This window comes from Panonychus citri, unplaced genomic scaffold, assembly GCF_014898815.1.
Source record: "Panonychus citri isolate SS breed McGregor unplaced genomic scaffold, ASM1489881v1 Contig00092, whole genome shotgun sequence".
In the NCBI taxonomy this organism is placed as follows: Eukaryota; Metazoa; Arthropoda; class Arachnida; order Trombidiformes; family Tetranychidae; genus Panonychus; species Panonychus citri.
Genome location: NW_026515497.1, coordinates 862653 through 880675, shown reverse-complemented (window position 1 = coordinate 880675; position 18023 = coordinate 862653). Strand labels below are relative to the sequence as shown.

The window sequence follows — 18023 nt, the reverse complement described above, 5'->3', positions numbered from 1 at the left end:
ATGGAAGAATCAACAATGAAGATCAACGTTAACAATTAACTTGATGTTCACTTGTTAATAGTGATTAAGTTAATTGTTCTTATAGTGTAACTTCAACATTCCATCATAAAGTAATTAATTCAGTTTCCAGTGATAGAATAAAAGGAAAAAGAAAACCAGTGTTTAATTTATATTCTTTTTCACTCATATTCTATTCTATTTTTTTTCTCTTCTCTTCTCTTTTTCTTTTCTCTTTCTCTCTCTACCCATCATCATCATCATCATCTCTGTCTCTTTCTCTTTTCAGCTTGGTATGTGTCTCTTTCAATAATTCATCAAGAATTTTCTACTTTTTCTCTTGCTTTTTCCCTCTTTCCCTCTCTCTTTCTCTCTCTTTTTCTTTACTTGTTCACAATGTGAACTTCACATTCACATATTTTCTTACCAATTTCTCTTTCTCTTTCCTTTTCTCTCTTTCTGCCTCTTTTCTCATTTTCTCATATTCCAAACCGTGTCTGTGTTAGTGTGTTGGGTTGGCTTTATTTTTGTTTTTCCACTTGATTTGATTATTATTGTTCCCTCCTTGAAACCAACATTTACACACTCACTCACAATTACTATTATCACCATGTCATTTTGATTATCTTTGTTTCTGTGATTAGTAATAATTTTATCTTGATTATTATTTTCCTCTGTTTTCCCTCTTGTTTACACTTACAATTTTAATACCTTTCTGTCAAACGTTAATCTCATTCTTATATTTTTTTTTCTCCAATTCTTTATTATCATCTTAATCCAATTACGACATCATTCAACAAATCTGCCCATCATCACCACCAACAACAACAACTCAACATTACCAATTTCAACCTGAACAGTTACCAAATCAACACTACATCAGTATCAATGGCTAAAGTTGGCTACTGGTGGAGTGAAAAGAAAACCCAACGATTTAATCAACAAGAATTGGAGCTTAAATTGTCTGCCATTGGTTTCAATCTAGTTAGACTTGATCTTGATGAAGATTTGACCGTTCAAGGTCCTTTTGTTGCTATAATCCATAAACTATCAGATATTTTGATTAAAGCTGATTCTGGTGATGAGAAAGCTTCCCAAATTATCAATGCTTTTCAGGTAACACTTTTTCTTGTATTTTTTTTCTTTCTCTCTACCTCCTTCTCATAATCTCTCTCTCTCTCTCTTGTCAAATTTATGCAGAATTATGTTAAATTAAATCCACAAGTTGTTATTATTGACCCTTTGCCCAATCTTTGGACTCTTCTAAATCGTTATGAACAATACAGAATAATCAAGGACTGTCCATTAGCCTCTAAAGGTTTGTTTCTCTGTTATTGATAAACAATTGAATGAAATCACTTTGATAAATTACTATCAATTTTATATATAGATTTATATTCACTCACGTTATATGAAGAAACGTATTTGTATTTTCATAACATCGTTATGGCTAATAGATAAATCATTTCCATTGATAAAGAAATTATATTTTTCACCTGAATCCGTGAACGTCATTAGGAAATAAAAAGATATCAAATGTTATACGTATTTTCTAAATGATTTTCATTGTAACAAATTACATGAATTTTCATCATTCATCATTACAATTTTCTCTAATAATTTTCTCTCTTTTTTTCCTATTCTGACAGAGGGATTTTTCACTCCTACATTTGTGGAACTCACCAGTAAAGATAGTGAAATTAATCGACAAAAATTGATTGCTAATGGTGTTAAATTTCCATTTGGTGAGTTACCAAGAAGATGAAACATTTTACCGGGAGGGTGACATTTTCTATATTGTACTTTCTCCTCGTCGTATTTTGTTTGTAGTTTGCAAGCCGTTGGAAGCACATGGAGGCTCTTTTGCTCATCAGGTGCCCATTTTTTTCTCATTATTTTCACCAATAACTAATTGATAACAATTCCTAAAAAACCAAACAATTAACTTTCCCAATCTCTCTCTCTCTCTCTCTTTATCCCTCTTTCTCTATTTCTAACCAATTAATGAATATTTAATTACTCCTAGAGAAATGTCAACGTTTCATCCGTTACACTAATGAACTACTCATTACTAATTCAACAGAACTACCAAATCCTCTCTAATTAAATAATCAACGAATTAACTGTAAATTATGTAAACAGTTTCTCAAATTGTTTCACAATTACATGTCTAGATCAATTCTATTGATGAAAGAAAACCTTGTCTTTATGCCAAACTTTTTATCCTCTCGATAACTTATTATCAGAATCCCATTCTCTCTTTTCATCTTCTATCATCATCATTCTAATCATGTTATTATTTGTTTAATTCTAATTTCTTTTAGATGTCTTTGATCTTCAATGAAAAGGGATTGAAGGATATTAACCCACCTTGTGTTGCCCAAACATTTATCAACCATAATGCAAAGTTATTCAAAATTTTTGTGATCCATGAGAAATATTTTGTTGTTGATCGACCATCTTTAAAAAATTTCAAGGCTGGAGGTTGGTAAAAATAATGATAATCCATCAAAAAATTAATAATCTTCATTAAAACTTGATAAATCACCATTTGTAGTTAGTGAAAGAATCACAGATTAGCTCAATGAAAAGATTATTTTACTCTTTAATTTTTTCTCAACAATATAACAATTTATTTCCAGTCATAATCAACAACTGATTAATTGAAATGTCGTTTCAGATAAAAACATGAATTAATCATGACCTTGTCAGTAAAGATATTCCATTCTCACCAATACACAACCTCGACTTTGATTTATGAGCTTCGTCAGTAATTAATATATTTTTCGTTCTAATTGTTATCATCTTGTTTACAAGTTAATTTATGATTTTGTTTTCATAGTTTCTTGTTTACTTCTAAGTATGGCCACTAATGGAATGAAAAAGTTTAGTTTTTACTTTGAGATAATTTAGAGATTATTCAGATTTACTGTTATTATAATATTCAGCAATTTAACTGATTAACTTTAAATTATTTACTCTTTTTGCTTGTGAACTGATTACCAACTTAATCTATCCTCCTAATATTCAATCTATTGATATTTAAGTTGTCTATTTAAATCTAATTTATCATTTCAACCTCCAAAATTTACCACTATTTGGATAAATCATTTTAAAAATAACATTTAAATTGTTTTTCACTTGATTTCTTTTCTCTCCTTAGATTTTCCAACGCTCCATTTTGACAGTCCTGATGTATCTAAAGCTAACTCATCTTCTAGATTAACTGAATTAGATGAAGATGATGAAGGAGGACCAACTCCAATAGTTAATGATGAAATTGTCTCCAAGCTTGTAAATATCCTACGAACTATTCTTGGTTTAAATTTGTTTGGCATTGATCTCATTATTGAAAATGAGACAGATCGATATTTGATAATAGACATGAATATATTTCCAGGTTTGTTTTCCTTTCTTCATTTCTTTTACACTTTCAACTAATTAATTATTTAACTTTCTCTCTCTCTCTCTCTTTCGTACCCTTCAGGCTATGATGGTGTCACCAATCATATTGATTTAATAGCAGAAATGGTGTCAAGTATGGTTCGATCCAAAAAACAAGCATCCCCAGAGAAAAGTGATAATCTAATTGAATCTGATTCGGGTATCGATACATCTGATTCGTGTGATGAAAATAAAAAAGGTTCATCTTTATCGTCTAAATACTGATTAGATAACTAAGAAGTTGATGATAATGATTAAGTAGAAATTTGATCCACGGAAAAAGAAGACCATATTAACACATTATATCAACTAAAAGTTCCCTTTATTAGTTACAAACTATTCTTACGATTATCAGGATAATGTTGAAATTTTCTTCTTTACCATTGACCAAATTTTTTTATTTCAATTCTCAATTTCCATTGATGATTTGAATCTTTTACTAATATAATTTGTTTTTCCTCACTTCTTATTATTACAGGAACACGTTTGAATCTTCAACGGAAGAAAAGCTCACTCAAATAGGGAATGATGTTCAATGAGATGATAAAATTTCACAAATGAACGGATGAAAAGGAATCGCATGATATAAACAAGATGATGAACAAGTTTCTCCCTTTCTCTCTCTCTCTCTCTCTTTTGTCTCCCAGGAAAAAAAATTGGCCAATAATTATTACATGTATTTTTTTTGTTTTCTTTTTTGGTATAACTGCTTATATGTTATTTTGTATCCAGCAACTTCTTTGTGTATCATATAATGCAGATATTCATCACCCTTTCCCCGCTGAAAACCACTCGAATCACGCAAAAAAATCAATTATAATGATGCTAACTAATATTAATTAACTTATCCAATAAGTTGACTAATTAAACAACAAAAATATCATTCTCCCTTGAAGTAAACATTGAGCAACAAAACGGACACTTTTATTAATACCTTTCCCGTTGTTTTTTCATCAAAAATGTTTGACTTTGCTCTACATCAACACAAAACTATTTAATTAGAAAATACAATTTAAGTTTAAATGTTCAACTAACGAGAGAAAAAAACAAAAATCAAAATATTTGTTAATTTCTTTCAAATAAAAAGAACAAGAAAGAGAAACAATTTATCGGATTGCAACAAAAAATCAAAATTCTCGTTGCAGAGAGTCAACAAGTGTTATTTTCTTAATTCAGTCAATTCTATTCAGAAACAATCTAATTGTGAATTTGAATCAATTCAATTGAATTTAAAATTGTTCACAAAGAAACAAATTGTCGATTCAAAAAAAGAAAAAGACTAATGAGAAAAGCACCTGGCAGGTGGCACAACTGTCGAAGAATTTCGACCAATCAGATTGAAGAAGTGAGAATTTAAATCTAATTATCTCATCTCTTTGGTAATTATTAATAATAAATCGTCACCAAAAGCAACTTAAATCAGTTTAAATTGTCTCATTTTAAAATCTTCGTCATCATTAAGTTGATTCTTTTGATCATTTGAACTCCTTGGAAAAGGTTAATCACTTTGGATTAATTGTTCTCTTTCTCTCTCTTTCTCTCTCTCTCCCTTTTCTTCTCTATATTGTTTTTTTCTCTCTTCTTCTAACCATCTATTTTCTATTGACACCTTGTTTGGAATAGAATTTTCATTTCTTCTTCTTGTTAATCATCTAATTAATTTCTCATCTTTTACTTATCTCTATCACTGTTAGATCTTTCATTTACTCATAATGTCTTCTGCTTCCGGTGAAAATCGTCCCACCAACTCAACTCGAGATGTTAAATCTCATGCATCTAACCGTTTACGGAAGGAATTGATGGATCTTGTAATGAGCAGTGATAAAGGTATTTCTGCCTTTCCTCAGGAAGATAATCTATTCAAGTAAGTGGTTATTTGGGAGAATCTTAATCTTGGTTTTGATGACACAAGCTGTCTACTTGTTACTCTGTATTCATAATTATAAAACTCCGTTCTTAATTTTCCTCCTCTAGGTGGGTTGCCACTATTGAAGGACCCAAAGACACTGTCTATGAGAATCTGAAATTCAAGTTGAATCTTAGATTCACAAATGAATATCCTTATGTCCCACCTGTCATCAGATTCATCAGTCATTGCTATCATCCAAATATTGATTCTTCTGGAGCAATTTGTCTGGACATCCTTAAGGTTAGTGTCATTTATCACCTTAAATTACTAGTCTTTTTGTTGCTCGCTTATTTTTCCTAACGTGTTCTTATTGGTTTCATTATTTTATGTTTTCTTTTTCAGGACAAATGGACTGCATCATATGACATAAGATCGGTATTATTATCAATCCAATCTCTTCTCAACGAACCCAATCTCGATGATCCATTGGATATTGACGCGGCCAATAATTGGAAGAAACCAGAGTTCAAAAAGATCATGTTATCACAACATGCAAAAGGAGAAAAAAAATCTTTACAATAATTTTTCCTCTCATTAGGCGATACACCCAACAATTTGTACTATATTTTTAACGTTTAGTTTAAGTCTCTCCGTCTCTCTCTAGTTTCGATCCCAAAATTTTCATACCAATTTCGTTGACATTTCTTAATGAAAATATCCTTATTGATATAAGTTTACCCTAATATTACCTATAGGAACAGAAGAGCAGCTGAAATTATAATCGCTGAAACAACTTCCGTTTTTTTTCAAACCTCAAAGTGGATAGAATAGAATTAATCTCTTTTTCTCTTCTCCACCTTTAAGTCCAAACAATAGTACAATCATAGCTAATCTTATTAATGCAGATCCAATTAACTTTTCTGCTAAATCAAACTTATTTCTCTGAAAAAACAAAAGACTGATTATCATTTACACACCTGAGATTATTTAATTGCGATCCAAGGCTAATTATCTCCATCAAAAGACACTAAATGTACAACTTGATGTATTTTAACATGATGTAATATTTATACACGAATGTAATGTCAAAATGAACTTTTTACTTATGTGAACAGTTCAAAAGTGTCAACCCTGATGATCGATAAACAAAATGTATTTTCTATTCGCATGAGCAAAACAAAAATGTAATCCAATCAATTTATTCACATTAATTGCTTGGAAATAATTTCCTTTTTTCTTAGGTTAATCAACTTCTTCAACTGCAACAACAAGCTTTTTTTCACGCAATTTGAGAAGATAATTGATACAGACAAGATAAATAATCGAGGAGAAAACAGTTAAAATGATTCCATGGACAAAGGATAATGGATTGTGATTAAGTGTGTAATCAATCAAAGTTGGATAGAAAAATTCACCAAAACAATCGGCGAGCATGAAAATTGTCGCAATTTTACCGGTCACTTTAATGTACGAATTGAAATACGAAAGGACCAGTGGAGATGTTGGTGAAACTCCGGCCCCGATGATGATGGTGCTGATCCAAAGGAACGATTTTTTTGAATAATTAATCCAAAGGAGGATAATTCCTGTACCGGTGATACCCAAATGAAGGAACATCAATTCACGATCATGAACATAACTCATCAAGAGCATTGTGATGATCCGTGTGAATGTATAGATGATCCAATAAGCAGCCGATAATTGGATACCTTGAATGATTGGAAAAACAAAGACAATCAATTTTCGGATTAAAAGGATTAACAATTACGATGAGAATTAAGGTTTTAATAATCTTTGTGTGTCACCTTCATATTTTGTGAATCCATTTCCAGAGGAAACAGCAAAGTTCATCAATAGTAAACCGAATGAAGAATCAAGTCCAGAGATTGATTGAGTTAATAGGAAAAAGAAAATCATAATTTCAAGATTAACCTTGACCTTGTCGGGTTTTGACCTTATCTTGACTCCAGATTGATCAATATTCACATCTTCGGTGAAACTAATTGCACCCAAGAAAATGGACAAGAAAAGACAATAGAAAGCGACTATTTTATACGGAATGAAGGCTCGAGTTAATTGTGGATGGCTAATTGTTGTTCCATTGGTCGGTGGTTGTTGATCAATAAAAGGAGAAACCAAAAGTGGGCTAACTATTGTTCCTAATCCGTAAAAAAAATAAGCCATGTGAGTTATTTTGCCACCATAACCAGCCCATAGATTGATTATCAAACCTCCATAACTAATTAGTGAACAACAAAGGAAAAGAAAAGTGAATCGGCTAAATTGGTACACCAACAATTTAAATTGTCCAAACTCACCAATCTCAAGAAAAGCATTGGTAAAACCCAATATGATGAAACAAACCAAGATAATCCATTGATTAGTTGCCAAATTTAATCCGAAACCTGCTAATGCGGTTATCATAAGATTAGCACATGACAATTTTTCTGCTCTAACTCGATCAGCCAAATATCCACCTAAAGACAAAGATAATAATCAATTAATTGTTAACAAGAAAAAGAAAACCCAAATTGCTCTAACCAATTAAGGTTCCAACAACATCCCCAGCCGATATGTTGATTATAATTAATGATTTATTTTCACGTAAAAATTCAAGAGCTTCTTTCAGGTCAAGTAATAAGACACCAGTTAATGATGTTGTTATACCAATTTCAATGAAACAAGCAAATGTAACAATTAACCTAATTATCCTTGGTAATGTGGCGATTGAAGGTTGGACCTTTTGTCGATGTTGTAATTTAAGGTTCGATGGTGCCGATCGTTTGGACAATAGATTGGAAAATAAACTTGGCAATGAACTTTCACTATATGTTCTGTGTATTTCCATAATGATTTAATCATAATTAAGATGCAACCAAACAATTAACTAAATTCATCGGATGATCGTTGTTGATAATTTTCAACACTACAAAATCAATCCAAAGGATAATAATGACACATTTGATGAGTGGCACAATATCATCGGATTAGTTGATTCTCTTTCTCCTTCAACTTATAATTTCACAATTAACTTTTAATTGTTGGAATGAACATTTATTCAAATCAATTGATTAAATTGAGAAATTTTTTCCATCAAAATGTTTCAATTGTTTACGCGGGTAAATCTTTTCCTTTGGTTTACTTTCACATCTTCACAGGTGGTTAATCATTTCCAATTAGATTCTATTGATTTTCTAATGATAAAATTATCTCCAATTGTTAATATTCTCATTAATTAGTATCTTGACTATCAAAAGAAATTAATTAGTTGCGATGACTTGATTTACTTTGGTAATAATTACATGTTGATTTAACCTCTTTTCATTCATAATCGATCAGCTGTTTTCTGTTTAGTTTTTTTTCTGATTCATTTGATTCTCATTTTAATGTTATGTTATTATTATAATTGCGAATCTTATTTACTTTTTCATCTCTCATTTTCTTAATTGTAAATCTAATTTAGTTTACTAATTATCCACATTCTGATGCAGTTATAGTGGTTTTTGGATAGATAAAGAAATGGATAAATCTTTATTGTTAAGGTAAGAATATGGATAAGGATATTTTTGGTTTTCTTTTTGTTTTCTTTTGTGTTTATATTTAGTTGTTTATTTCCAATTCTTTTCTGTTTCTTCTTCTGATTAGTGGTGAACAATTATTGGAATTAAAGTGTCTCTATCAAGGGAGAAAAAGATGAGACGGAAAAGGAATTAACCGCTTTTACTTTTTGTTTCTCTCTCATTTGACGCGTAGTTTAATAAAATTAGTTTATTTCTTTGACTCTCTTCCTCTTTCTCTTTTTGCTTTTTTATTTATATTTTGTAACAACCACAGCACAAAACATCTCATTCTTTAGATCGTATAAATGTACGGCACGAGTTTCCTTCAAACATTAAATGTCTCAGCTCTATTCAGAAAGACTAACCTAACCTAACTTAACAAAATGGCAGACCGGTACAACGTTCTACTAGTCAATCTTGTCATCTCTTTCTACACACGAAAGTGTAATCGTAAAATCAATTGGGAAATAGATATATTTTCGAAAGACCAAGGTTATGGAAGTTTGAGCGATATTCAACGGTCATATCCCATTATCAAGGTCATTCTGGTCATTCTGTTAAGTTACGGTTTCAAGGTCACTTCATGACCAGAATCAAATTAAGACTCAATGTTGGAGCTTCAGACATGGTGATTACTTTAGGACATGTTTAGTTGCAGAGAAATAGCAGATTCAATTTTCATTAATTTTACTATAGTCATGTTTACTATTCAAAAGAAAAAAACACTGATTAATGACCATATTTCGATAGATAAGCTTTATTGTATTCTCATAATCAATAGAGTAATTTACTGTGATTCAGAAATTTTTCCCAATCGATTGAGCTTTTGATCGTATTGAAAGGTTTTGATGTTTTTTTAACAGAGGTTAATGAGAATTGAAATCATGTTCCATTAGGATAATAAACTGACTTACAGCACAACTATCAAACGGTCCTGGTTATGCGAATTCATGAACATAGTTCAATTCATCAAGTGCTGACTGAATGGTTTCGGGTGACAACTTCAGGACAGGTTTAGTTGCAGAGATATAGCATTTTTTATTTGGATACCTTGGCATTCAATTTTCATTAATTTTATTGTAACACAAAGAGTGAAAGTCGAGAAACCTTTATGTTTTGAGCATATAATTTTTTTTTCAATTCGAATAGATTCTGCCCATGAAGTGACCTTGAAACAGTATCCTAACAGAATGACCAAAATGACCTCGATATTTTAATATGACAATTGAGTATGGCCCAAACTACCATAACTCGAGTATGGGGTCTCAACACTCAAAAACAAAATAGTTATTCGAGAAAAACTTGTTGGAAACTTGGTGAAATGCCCTGTAGATTCTGCCCATGAAGTGACCTTGAAACCGTAACTTAACAGAATGACCAGAATGACCTTGATATTGAAATATGACAGTTGAATATCGCTCAAACTTCCATAACTTGAGTCTGAGGCCTGAATACTATAAAAGTAAAAGTTATTCGAGAAAAACTCGGTCGAAGCTCGGCGAAATGCCACGTAGTATTTCTTGTTTTGGCCTTTTTTTCTATTCACTGTTTAACTAATTGATTTATTTTTCTTTTATTTGTATTCCAGGAATTCGCGGGTGAAGATGATAGTGACTTATACCTCGAAGAAAGAGAAGAAGCCATGAGAGTAACAGAAGCCGAGAAACGAAAACTTCAAATGACAGTACCAGGAATCATCAATCCTCATGAACTACCTGAGGAAATGCAAGATTAGAACCAAGACTAAATGAGAACCAAGCCTACACTGTTAGTTATTTTTTGCTACATTTTCATCACCTTCTCTGTTCTAATTTTGAACCTCATCATCTCTTTTCTTCTCTCACCATCATCATTATCATCATCTCTTTATATCTCACAATATCTGTGTCTCTCTCTCTCTCTCTCTCTATCTCTATCTCTTTATCTGTCTGTCTCTCTCTCTCTCTCTCTCTCTCTCTGTCAAGTGTCCAGATTTCGCGAACAACAATGAAAAACAAACCTTTGTAACTATAATCAAATGATCAACAAGAATTACTAATCATGTCAACAATCAACGGTTTAAGCTGAAATAAAACCAAATCAACATGAATTCAAATTGAGTTTCATCAATTTCTTTGTTCAAAAATCAATTGCACTGATCTTAAATTAATCTTGTTAATTAGCTAGATTCTGATCTCGAGATTAGTTGATTGTAGCTTTTGATGATCGGTCGGTGAATAATTTAATTGTGGTTAATCATTTATGAATAAATGAAACGGAAACAATTGAATGTATTTAAATGAGTTGAGCACTTGAAAGGTGATTTTTTGTGGTTGAGAATTGAAGGTTGGACCTTTTGTCGATGTTGTAATTTAAGGTTCGATGGTGCCGATCGTTTGGACAATAGATTGGAAAATAAACTTGGCAATGAACTTTCACTATATGTTCTGTGTATTTCCATAATGATTTAATCATAATTAAGATGCAACCAAACAATTAACTAAATTCATCGGATGATAGTTGTTGATAATTTTCAACACTACAAAATCAATCCAAAGGATAATAATGACACATTTGATGAGTGGCACAATATCATCGGATTAGTTGATTCTCTTTCTTCTTCAACTTATAATTTCACAATTAACTTTTAATTGTTGGAATGAACATTTATTCAAATCAATTGATTAAATTGAGAAATTTTTTCCATCAAAGGTTCAACTCGAGTAATTTGTCAATCAAACGAGAAGAGATTCCATCTCCTGGTGTAATGGTGACAATTGAACAGGAAGTTAATCGGCAACTTGAAGATCGGTTTGAATTACTTGGAAGAGATCGAGTGAGATCTTCTAATGAAATGGGATTAGCTGAATGGATTCCCGAAAGTAAATCAAGTAAAGTGATTAGTACAAAGAAACGATCTCCATGGATGGGATTTATGGAAAACAATCAACTAATGTATTCACCTGAAGAGACAATTTTCCTGATGGAATGTGAATCTATTCTAGTTAACTACATGGGAGCTCAATTAAGCCTTCAAAGTGCATACCAATTAATTTTATCGAACAATCAACTTGGAAGAAATTACCAAATTTACTCTTATTTAACTCGTTTAGGATTCAAACTTAAATCATTTAAATGTGATGATAAAAAATCACTTACAAAGGATCAATCCAATTCTAGTCTTGATGTTAAGACAATCACAGATCATTTGAATGAAAAGATCAATCGACTTACATACAAACCAAGTTGCAGATCAAATTTTAACAATCTACAAGTGGTCGTTACTCCACTTCGAAGGCCAATGTTTCTAAATGGGACAAGTTTCGCTAAAACGGCAAATTGGTCAGAGTACAAACGATTAATGGAACCGAGAGAAAATTCATCAATCATATTCGATGAAGAATCAACCGTATTAGAGCTTAATGATGACCTTCGTTCTAAGGAAAATATCTTGGACCAATTACCGAATTCAAGTTTAATCGACCACAACAATGGCCTTAAACCGCTAATTGATCAGACAAAAATTATCGACATTAATAAGTTACATGAGATAATTAAAATCGCCGGACCTCAAGAGCAAAATCTTCATCAACTGTTACCATCATCTAAATGCAAACTTGAGATAAATTATCAAGTTTTCATGGGAAATGTTAAAAATTTCAATTCAACTAAACCAGACAATTGTTTAATCATCACTAATGAACAATTTACTCCGATGATCCAAGAATTAATTTCTCTGGATGAAAACTGTAACGAATCGACTCCAATTTTTGCCGTCAACTCACATTCGGAATTTAATTTCAATACATTGCAACATTTTCACCTCTGGGAAGAGATTCCAACCTTTTGGGATTCGAGTTTAAATCATTGAATTAAGTTAGCGAAAAATTTTAACGAAAACTGAAAAATTTGATCAACAATCAATCTTCAAATTAAAAGGACTAACAATTAAGCCGAGAAAATGGTAGAATAAATAAATCTTATTAATATCTTCATGTGTGTCATATTTTGTGAATCCACTTCCATAGGAGTAACAATCAACAGGCTGTTTTTCGTTAATTAATTGTAATAAATGAAAAAAGAAAAAAATTAAAAAAAATGCGATATTCGAATTAACCGCTTTTCTTTTTGTATCTCTCTCATTGGACGTGGAGTTTATTTCTTTTACTTTAACCAACTGTTTCTCTTCATCTCTTAACGTGAACACATGAAGTTGAACTTGTGTTAATTTGGGAGTAATTAAAGCAAATTAACCACGGACATTAATCGTTTATCATCAATAATTTAATCGTTTAGCTGATAAGGTTAATTAAAAAAGGAAATCACATTTTCAGGTTTGTTTGTTTTTTTTACATTCCTTATGTTGCAATCTTAGAAATTTTTTTCTTTTTTCCCTTTGTTCTTCTCTCCTTTTCTCCTTTTTTTTCTTTACCCAATTTTCTGATATGATTACTTATCAAAGGTGAATATTTTTTTTGCTTATTTTTTTCTAATTTTTCACAGACTCGATTAAAAAAAAACCTTTCCCTTTGTTCATTTAACTCAATCAAAATTCGGTTTGTTCCAATCAAAACAAAGAGGTAAGGATCATTTCTTTTCCCTCACTTTTTGTCTCTCTCCTATTTTCCCTCTCTCTCTCCTATTTTCCCTCTCTCTCTCCTATTTTTCCCTCTTTTCTCTTTCTTTTTTGTTCCTTTTCTATTTTTCCTACAATAACAACAAAAACTACTACTACTACTACTAATCATCATCATCATCATCATCATCATCATCATCATCATCATCATCAACAAGCTACAAAACCAACAACCTGAGTGTGTCTTTTACCTGTGGTGTGTTTGTGTGTGTGTGAGAGAGAGAGATAGAGTGAGAGTGTGTGTGTGTATGTGTGGTTACATGTCTTTTTTGTTGAGCTTTTGTAACAACCACCTTACAATACCTTAATTATTTTTGTTTTTCTTATTTTATTCATCTCATTCTTTAGGGTTGTGAATATTTCCTTTCCCTCTTTCTCACTTTTATCTCTGTTTTCTCTCCCTATCTCTTAGTATAAAATGTATGATACAAGTTTCCTTCCAACATTGAACGTCTCAGCGTTATTCAGAAAGACTTACTTACCAAGTATGGACTATCAATTTAATGATTTGCAAGTTAATCTTGTCATCTCTTTCTACACACGTAAGTGTAATCGACGAATCAATTGGGAAATAGATATTCTTCCCACATTCAAACGATTCGCTGATGAAGGGCAAGATTGGAATCTCCAATCAGCTCGTAATTTTTACGATCTTGTATCGAAATCCTATGGTCTAGCGGCTCGGGCTCTAAATCATCCTGATTTGGATGACTGGGAGGAAAATAAGAGATTGGATCTCGCTCCTCCCGCTGGCCAACAATAAGGTAAGTTTCATTTTATAATTGTTCAGCTGATAACTTGTTTATTTTTCATTCCATTCACTGTTTAACTAATTGATTTATATTTCTTTTATTTGTTTTCCAGGAATTCGCGGGTGAAGATGATAGTGACTTATACCTCGAAGAAAGAGAAGAAGCCATGAGAGTAACAGAAGCCGAGAAACGAAAACTTCAAATGACAGTACCAGGAATCATCAATCCTCATGAACTACCTGAGGAAATGCAAGATTAGAACCAAGACTAAATGAGAACCAAGCCTACACTGTTAGTTATTTTTTGCTACATTTTCATCACCTTCTCTGTTCTAATTTTGAACCTCATCATCTCTTCTCTCACCATCATCATTATCATCATCTCTTTATATCTCACAATATCTGTGTCTCTCTCTCTCTCTCTCTCTCTCTCTCTCTCTCTCTCTCTCTCTCTCTCTCTCTCTCTCTCTCTCTCTCTCTCTCTCTCTCTCTGTCAAGTGTCCAATAGTTTCAAGAACAACAATGAAAAACAAATCTTTGTAACTATCATCAGATGATCTCCAAGAATTGCTAATTATGTCAACAATCAACGGTTTAAGCTGAAATAAAACCAAATCAACATGAATTCAAATTGAGTTTCATCAATTTCTTCGTATCAAAAATCAATTGTACTGATCTTAAATTAATTCTATTTTATTAGTCAGATTCTGATCTCGAGATTAGTTGATCGTAGCTTTTGATGATCGGTCGGTGAATAATTTAATTGTGGTTAATCATTTATGAATAAATGAAACGGAAACAATTGAATGTATTTAAATGAGTTGACAGTTGAACACTTGAAAGGTGATTTTTTGTGGTTGAGAAAACGTAACTTTAATTACATTAATGGTTAACCAAATTGTTGGTGTCAGTGATTAACAACAATTTAACTGTTCACGGATCAATATTCATCATTTTACTAAAAAAATCTTTATATTTTAATAATAATCTTTGTGTGTCACCTTCATATTTTGTGAATCCATTTCCAGAGGAAACAGCAAAGTTCATCAATAGTAAACCGAATGAAGAATCAAGTCCAGAGATTGATTGAGTTAATAGGAAAAAGAAAATCATAATTTCAAGATTAACCTTGACCTTCTCGGGTTTTGACCTTATCTTGACTCCAGATTGATCAATATTCACATCTTCGGTGAAACTAATTGCACCCAAGAAAATGGACAAGAAAAGACAATAGAAAGCGACTATTTTATACGGAATGAAGGCTCGAGTTAATTGTGGATGGCTAATTGTTGTTCCATTGGTCGGTGGTTGATCAATAAAGGAGAAACCAAAAGTGGGCTAACTATTGTTCCTAATCCGTAAAAAAAATAAGCCATGTGAGTTATTTTGCCACCATAACCAGCCCATAGATTGATTATCCAGACCTCCATAACTAATTAGTGAACAACAAAGGAAAAGAAAAGTGAATCGGCTAAATTGGTACACCAACAATTTAAATTGTCCAAACTCACCAATCTCAAGAAAAGCATTGGTAAAACCCAATATGATGAAACAAACCAAGATAATCCATTGATTAGTTGCCAAATTTAATCCGAAACCTGCTAATGCGGTTATCATAAGATTAGCACATGACAATTATTGGAATTAAAGTGTCTCTATCAAGGGGAGAAAAAGATGAGACGGAAAAGGAATTAACCGCTTTTACTTTTTGTTTCTCTCTCATTTGACGCGTAGTTTAATAAAATTAGTTTATTTCTTTGACTCTCTTCCTCTTTCTCTTTTTGCTTTTTTATTTATATTTTGTAACAACCACAGCACAAAACATCTCATTCTTTAGATTGTATAAATGTACGGCACGAGTTTCCTTCAAACATTAAATGTCTCAGCTCTATTCAGAAAGACTAACCTAACCTAACTTAACAAAATGGCAGACCGGTACAACGTTCTACTAGTCAATCTTGTCATCTCTTTCTACACACGAAAGTGTAATCGTAAAATCAATTGGGAAATAGATATATTTTCGAAAGACCAAGGTTATGGAAGTTTGAGCGATATTCAACGGTCATATTCCATTATCAAGGTCATTCTGGTCATTCTGTTAAGTTACGGTTTCAAGGTCACTTCATGACCAGAATCAAATTAAGACTCAATGTTGGAGCTTCAGACATGGTGATTACTTTAGGACATGTTTAGTTGCAGAGAAATAGCAGATTCAATTTTCATTAATTTTACTATAGTCATGTTTACTATTCAAAAGAAAAAAACACTGATTAATGATCATATTTCGATAGATTAGCTTTATTGTATTCTCACAATCAATAGAGTTATTTACTGTGATTCAGAATTTTTTTTCCAATCGATTGAGCTTTTGATCTTATTGAGAGGTTTTCATGTTTTTTTAACAGAGGTTAATGAGAATTGAAATCATGTTCCATTAGGATAATAAACTGACTTGCAGCACAACTATCAAACGGTCCTGGTTATGCGAATTCATGAACATAGTCAATTCATCAAAAGCTGACTGAATGGTTTCGGGTAACAACTTCAGGACAGGTTTAGTTGCAGAGATATAGCATTTTTTATTTGGATACCTTGGCATTCAATTTTCATTAATTTTATTGTAACACAAGAGTGAAAGTCGAGAAACCTTTATGTTTTGAATATAATTTTTTCAATTCGAATAGATTCTGCCCATAGTGACCTTGAAACAGTATCCTAACAGAATGACCAAAATGACCTCGATATTTTAATATGACAATTGAGTATATTTAAACTACCATAACTCGAGTATGGGGTCTCAACACTCAAAAACAAAATAGTTATTCGAGAAAACTTGTTGGAAACTTGGTGAAATGCCCTGTAGATTCTGCCCATGAAGTGACCTTGAAACCGTAACAACAGAATGACCAGAACCTTGATATTGAAATATGACAGTTGAATATCGCTCAAACTTCCACCTTGAGTCTGAGGCCTGAATACTATAAAGTAAAAGTTATTCGAGAGAAAACTCGGTCGAAGCTCGGCGAAATGCCACGTAGTATTTCTTGTATTGTTTTTCTATTCACTGTTTAACTAATTGATTTATTTTTCTTTTATTTGTATTCCAGGAATTCGCGGGTGAAGATGATAGTGACTTATACCTCGAAGAAAGAGAAGAAGCCATGAGTAACAGAAGCCGAGAAACGAAAACTTCAAATGACAGTACCAGGAATCATCAATCCTCATGAACTACCTGAGAAATGCAAGATTAGAACCAAGACTAAATGAGAACCAAGCCTACACTGTTAGTTATTTTTGCTACATTTCATCACCTTCTCTGTTCTAATTTTGAACCTCATCATCTCTTTTCTTCTCTCACCATCATCATTATCATCATCTCTTTATATCTCACAATATCTGTGTCTCTCTCTCTCTCTTTCTCTCTATCTCTATCTCTTTATCTGTCTGTCTGTCTCTCTCTCTCTCTCTCTGTCTCTCTCTCTCTCTCTCTCTCTCTCTCTCTCTCTCTCTCTCTCTCTCTCTCTCTCTCTCTCTCTCTCTCTCTCTCTCTCTCTCTCTCTCTCTCTCTCTCTCTCTCTCTCTCTCTCTCTCTCTCTCTCTCTCTCTCTCTCTCTCTCTCTCTCTCAAGTGTCCAGATTTCGCGAACAACAATGAAAAACAAACCTTTGTAACTATAATCAAATGATCAACAAGAATTACTAATCATGTCAACAATCAACGGTTTAAGCTGAAATAAAACCAAATCAACATGAATTCAAATTGAGTTTCATCAATTTCTTTGTATCAAAAATCAATTGCACTGATCTT

At 32.1% G+C, this 18023-nt stretch overlaps 4 protein-coding genes and 2 long non-coding RNA genes across 9 annotated transcripts; 5 read left to right on the top strand and 1 right to left on the bottom strand.

Annotated features, from left to right (window-relative positions):
- Positions 1-33: 33 nt before the first annotated feature.
- On the top strand, positions 34-4471 carry LOC128387725 (inositol-tetrakisphosphate 1-kinase-like). Of its 2 annotated transcripts, none has more exons than XM_053346985.1 (9): positions 34-290; positions 858-1113; positions 1198-1315; positions 1647-1742; positions 1828-1871; positions 2322-2481; positions 3161-3397; positions 3485-3640; positions 3920-4471. In XM_053346985.1, exons 2-9 carry the CDS (start codon positions 886-888, stop codon positions 3961-3963), a joined length of 1083 nt encoding a protein of 360 aa, XP_053202960.1. In that variant the 5' UTR covers positions 34-290; positions 858-885; the 3' UTR covers positions 3964-4471. The 2 variants fall into 2 exon arrangements, with proteins under 2 accessions (XP_053202960.1, XP_053202962.1); XM_053346987.1 differs by having other exon boundaries at positions 92-110.
- Positions 4472-4780: 309 nt separating this feature from the next.
- LOC128387734 (ubiquitin-conjugating enzyme E2 C-like) lies at positions 4781-6473 on the top strand. Of its 2 annotated transcripts, XM_053346996.1 has the most exons (4): positions 4781-4938; positions 5136-5305; positions 5416-5590; positions 5693-6473. In XM_053346996.1, exons 2-4 carry the CDS (start codon positions 5154-5156, stop codon positions 5870-5872), a joined length of 507 nt encoding a protein of 168 aa, XP_053202971.1. In that variant the 5' UTR covers positions 4781-4938; positions 5136-5153; the 3' UTR covers positions 5873-6473. The 2 variants fall into 2 exon arrangements, with proteins under 2 accessions (XP_053202971.1, XP_053202972.1); XM_053346997.1 differs by lacking the exon at positions 4781-4938 and having other exon boundaries at positions 4945-5305.
- Positions 6474-6522: 49 nt separating this feature from the next.
- On the bottom strand, positions 6523-8442 carry LOC128387722 (uncharacterized). Its single transcript, XM_053346979.1, is given in 5 exon segments — positions 6523-6999; positions 7096-7518; positions 7521-7529; positions 7609-7767; positions 7832-8442. Coding segments are annotated over 5 exon segments (1365 nt in total). The 5' UTR covers positions 8139-8442; the 3' UTR covers positions 6523-6532.
- A 218-nt stretch (positions 8443-8660) lies between these two features.
- On the top strand, positions 8661-12818 carry LOC128387683 (uncharacterized). The gene is made up of 5 exons (XM_053346926.1): positions 8661-8832; positions 8936-8961; positions 10000-10013; positions 10439-10575; positions 11542-12818. The coding sequence occupies exons 1-5, from the start codon at positions 8810-8812 to the stop codon at positions 12698-12700; spliced, it is 1359 nt and encodes a 452-aa protein (XP_053202901.1). The 5' UTR covers positions 8661-8809; the 3' UTR covers positions 12701-12818.
- Positions 9560-10939, top strand: LOC128387738 (uncharacterized). The gene is made up of 2 exons (XR_008325163.1): positions 9560-10617; positions 10815-10939. It is a non-coding gene; the product is annotated as an uncharacterized LOC128387738 (long non-coding RNA).
- A 209-nt stretch (positions 12819-13027) lies between the features above and the next one.
- On the top strand, positions 13028-14735 carry LOC128387572 (uncharacterized). Of its 2 annotated transcripts, none has more exons than XR_008325113.1 (4): positions 13028-13163; positions 13333-13409; positions 13814-14229; positions 14330-14735. It is a non-coding gene; the product is annotated as an uncharacterized LOC128387572 (long non-coding RNA). The 2 variants fall into 2 exon arrangements; XR_008325112.1 differs by having other exon boundaries at positions 13878-14229; positions 14330-14730.
- The last annotated feature ends 3288 nt before the right edge of the window (positions 14736-18023 follow it).

Excerpts from the sequence above, each read along its gene's own strand:
- LOC128387725 (XM_053346985.1), top strand. The coding sequence starts at position 886 with ATGGCTAAAGTTGGCTACTGGTGGAGTGAAAAGAAAACCCAACGATTT. Across the intron at positions 1,872-2,321 it reads GAGGCTCTTTTGCTCATCAG|ATGTCTTTGATCTTCAATGA; the intron begins GTGCCCATTTTT and ends AATTTCTTTTAG. Across the intron at positions 3,398-3,484 it reads AGACATGAATATATTTCCAG|GCTATGATGGTGTCACCAAT; the intron begins GTTTGTTTTCCT and ends CGTACCCTTCAG.
- LOC128387734 (XM_053346996.1), top strand. The coding sequence starts at position 5,154 with ATGTCTTCTGCTTCCGGTGAAAATCGTCCCACCAACTCAACTCGAGAT. Across the intron at positions 5,306-5,415 it reads CAGGAAGATAATCTATTCAA|GTGGGTTGCCACTATTGAAG; the intron begins GTAAGTGGTTAT and ends TTCCTCCTCTAG. Across the intron at positions 5,591-5,692 it reads TTTGTCTGGACATCCTTAAG|GACAAATGGACTGCATCATA; the intron begins GTTAGTGTCATT and ends TTTCTTTTTCAG.
- LOC128387683 (XM_053346926.1), top strand. The coding sequence starts at position 8,810 with ATGGATAAATCTTTATTGTTAAG. Across the intron at positions 8,833-8,935 it reads GATAAATCTTTATTGTTAAG|TGGTGAACAATTATTGGAAT; the intron begins GTAAGAATATGG and ends TCTTCTGATTAG. Across the intron at positions 10,576-11,541 it reads CATGAACTACCTGAGGAAAT|GTTCAACTCGAGTAATTTGT; the intron begins GCAAGATTAGAA and ends TTTCCATCAAAG.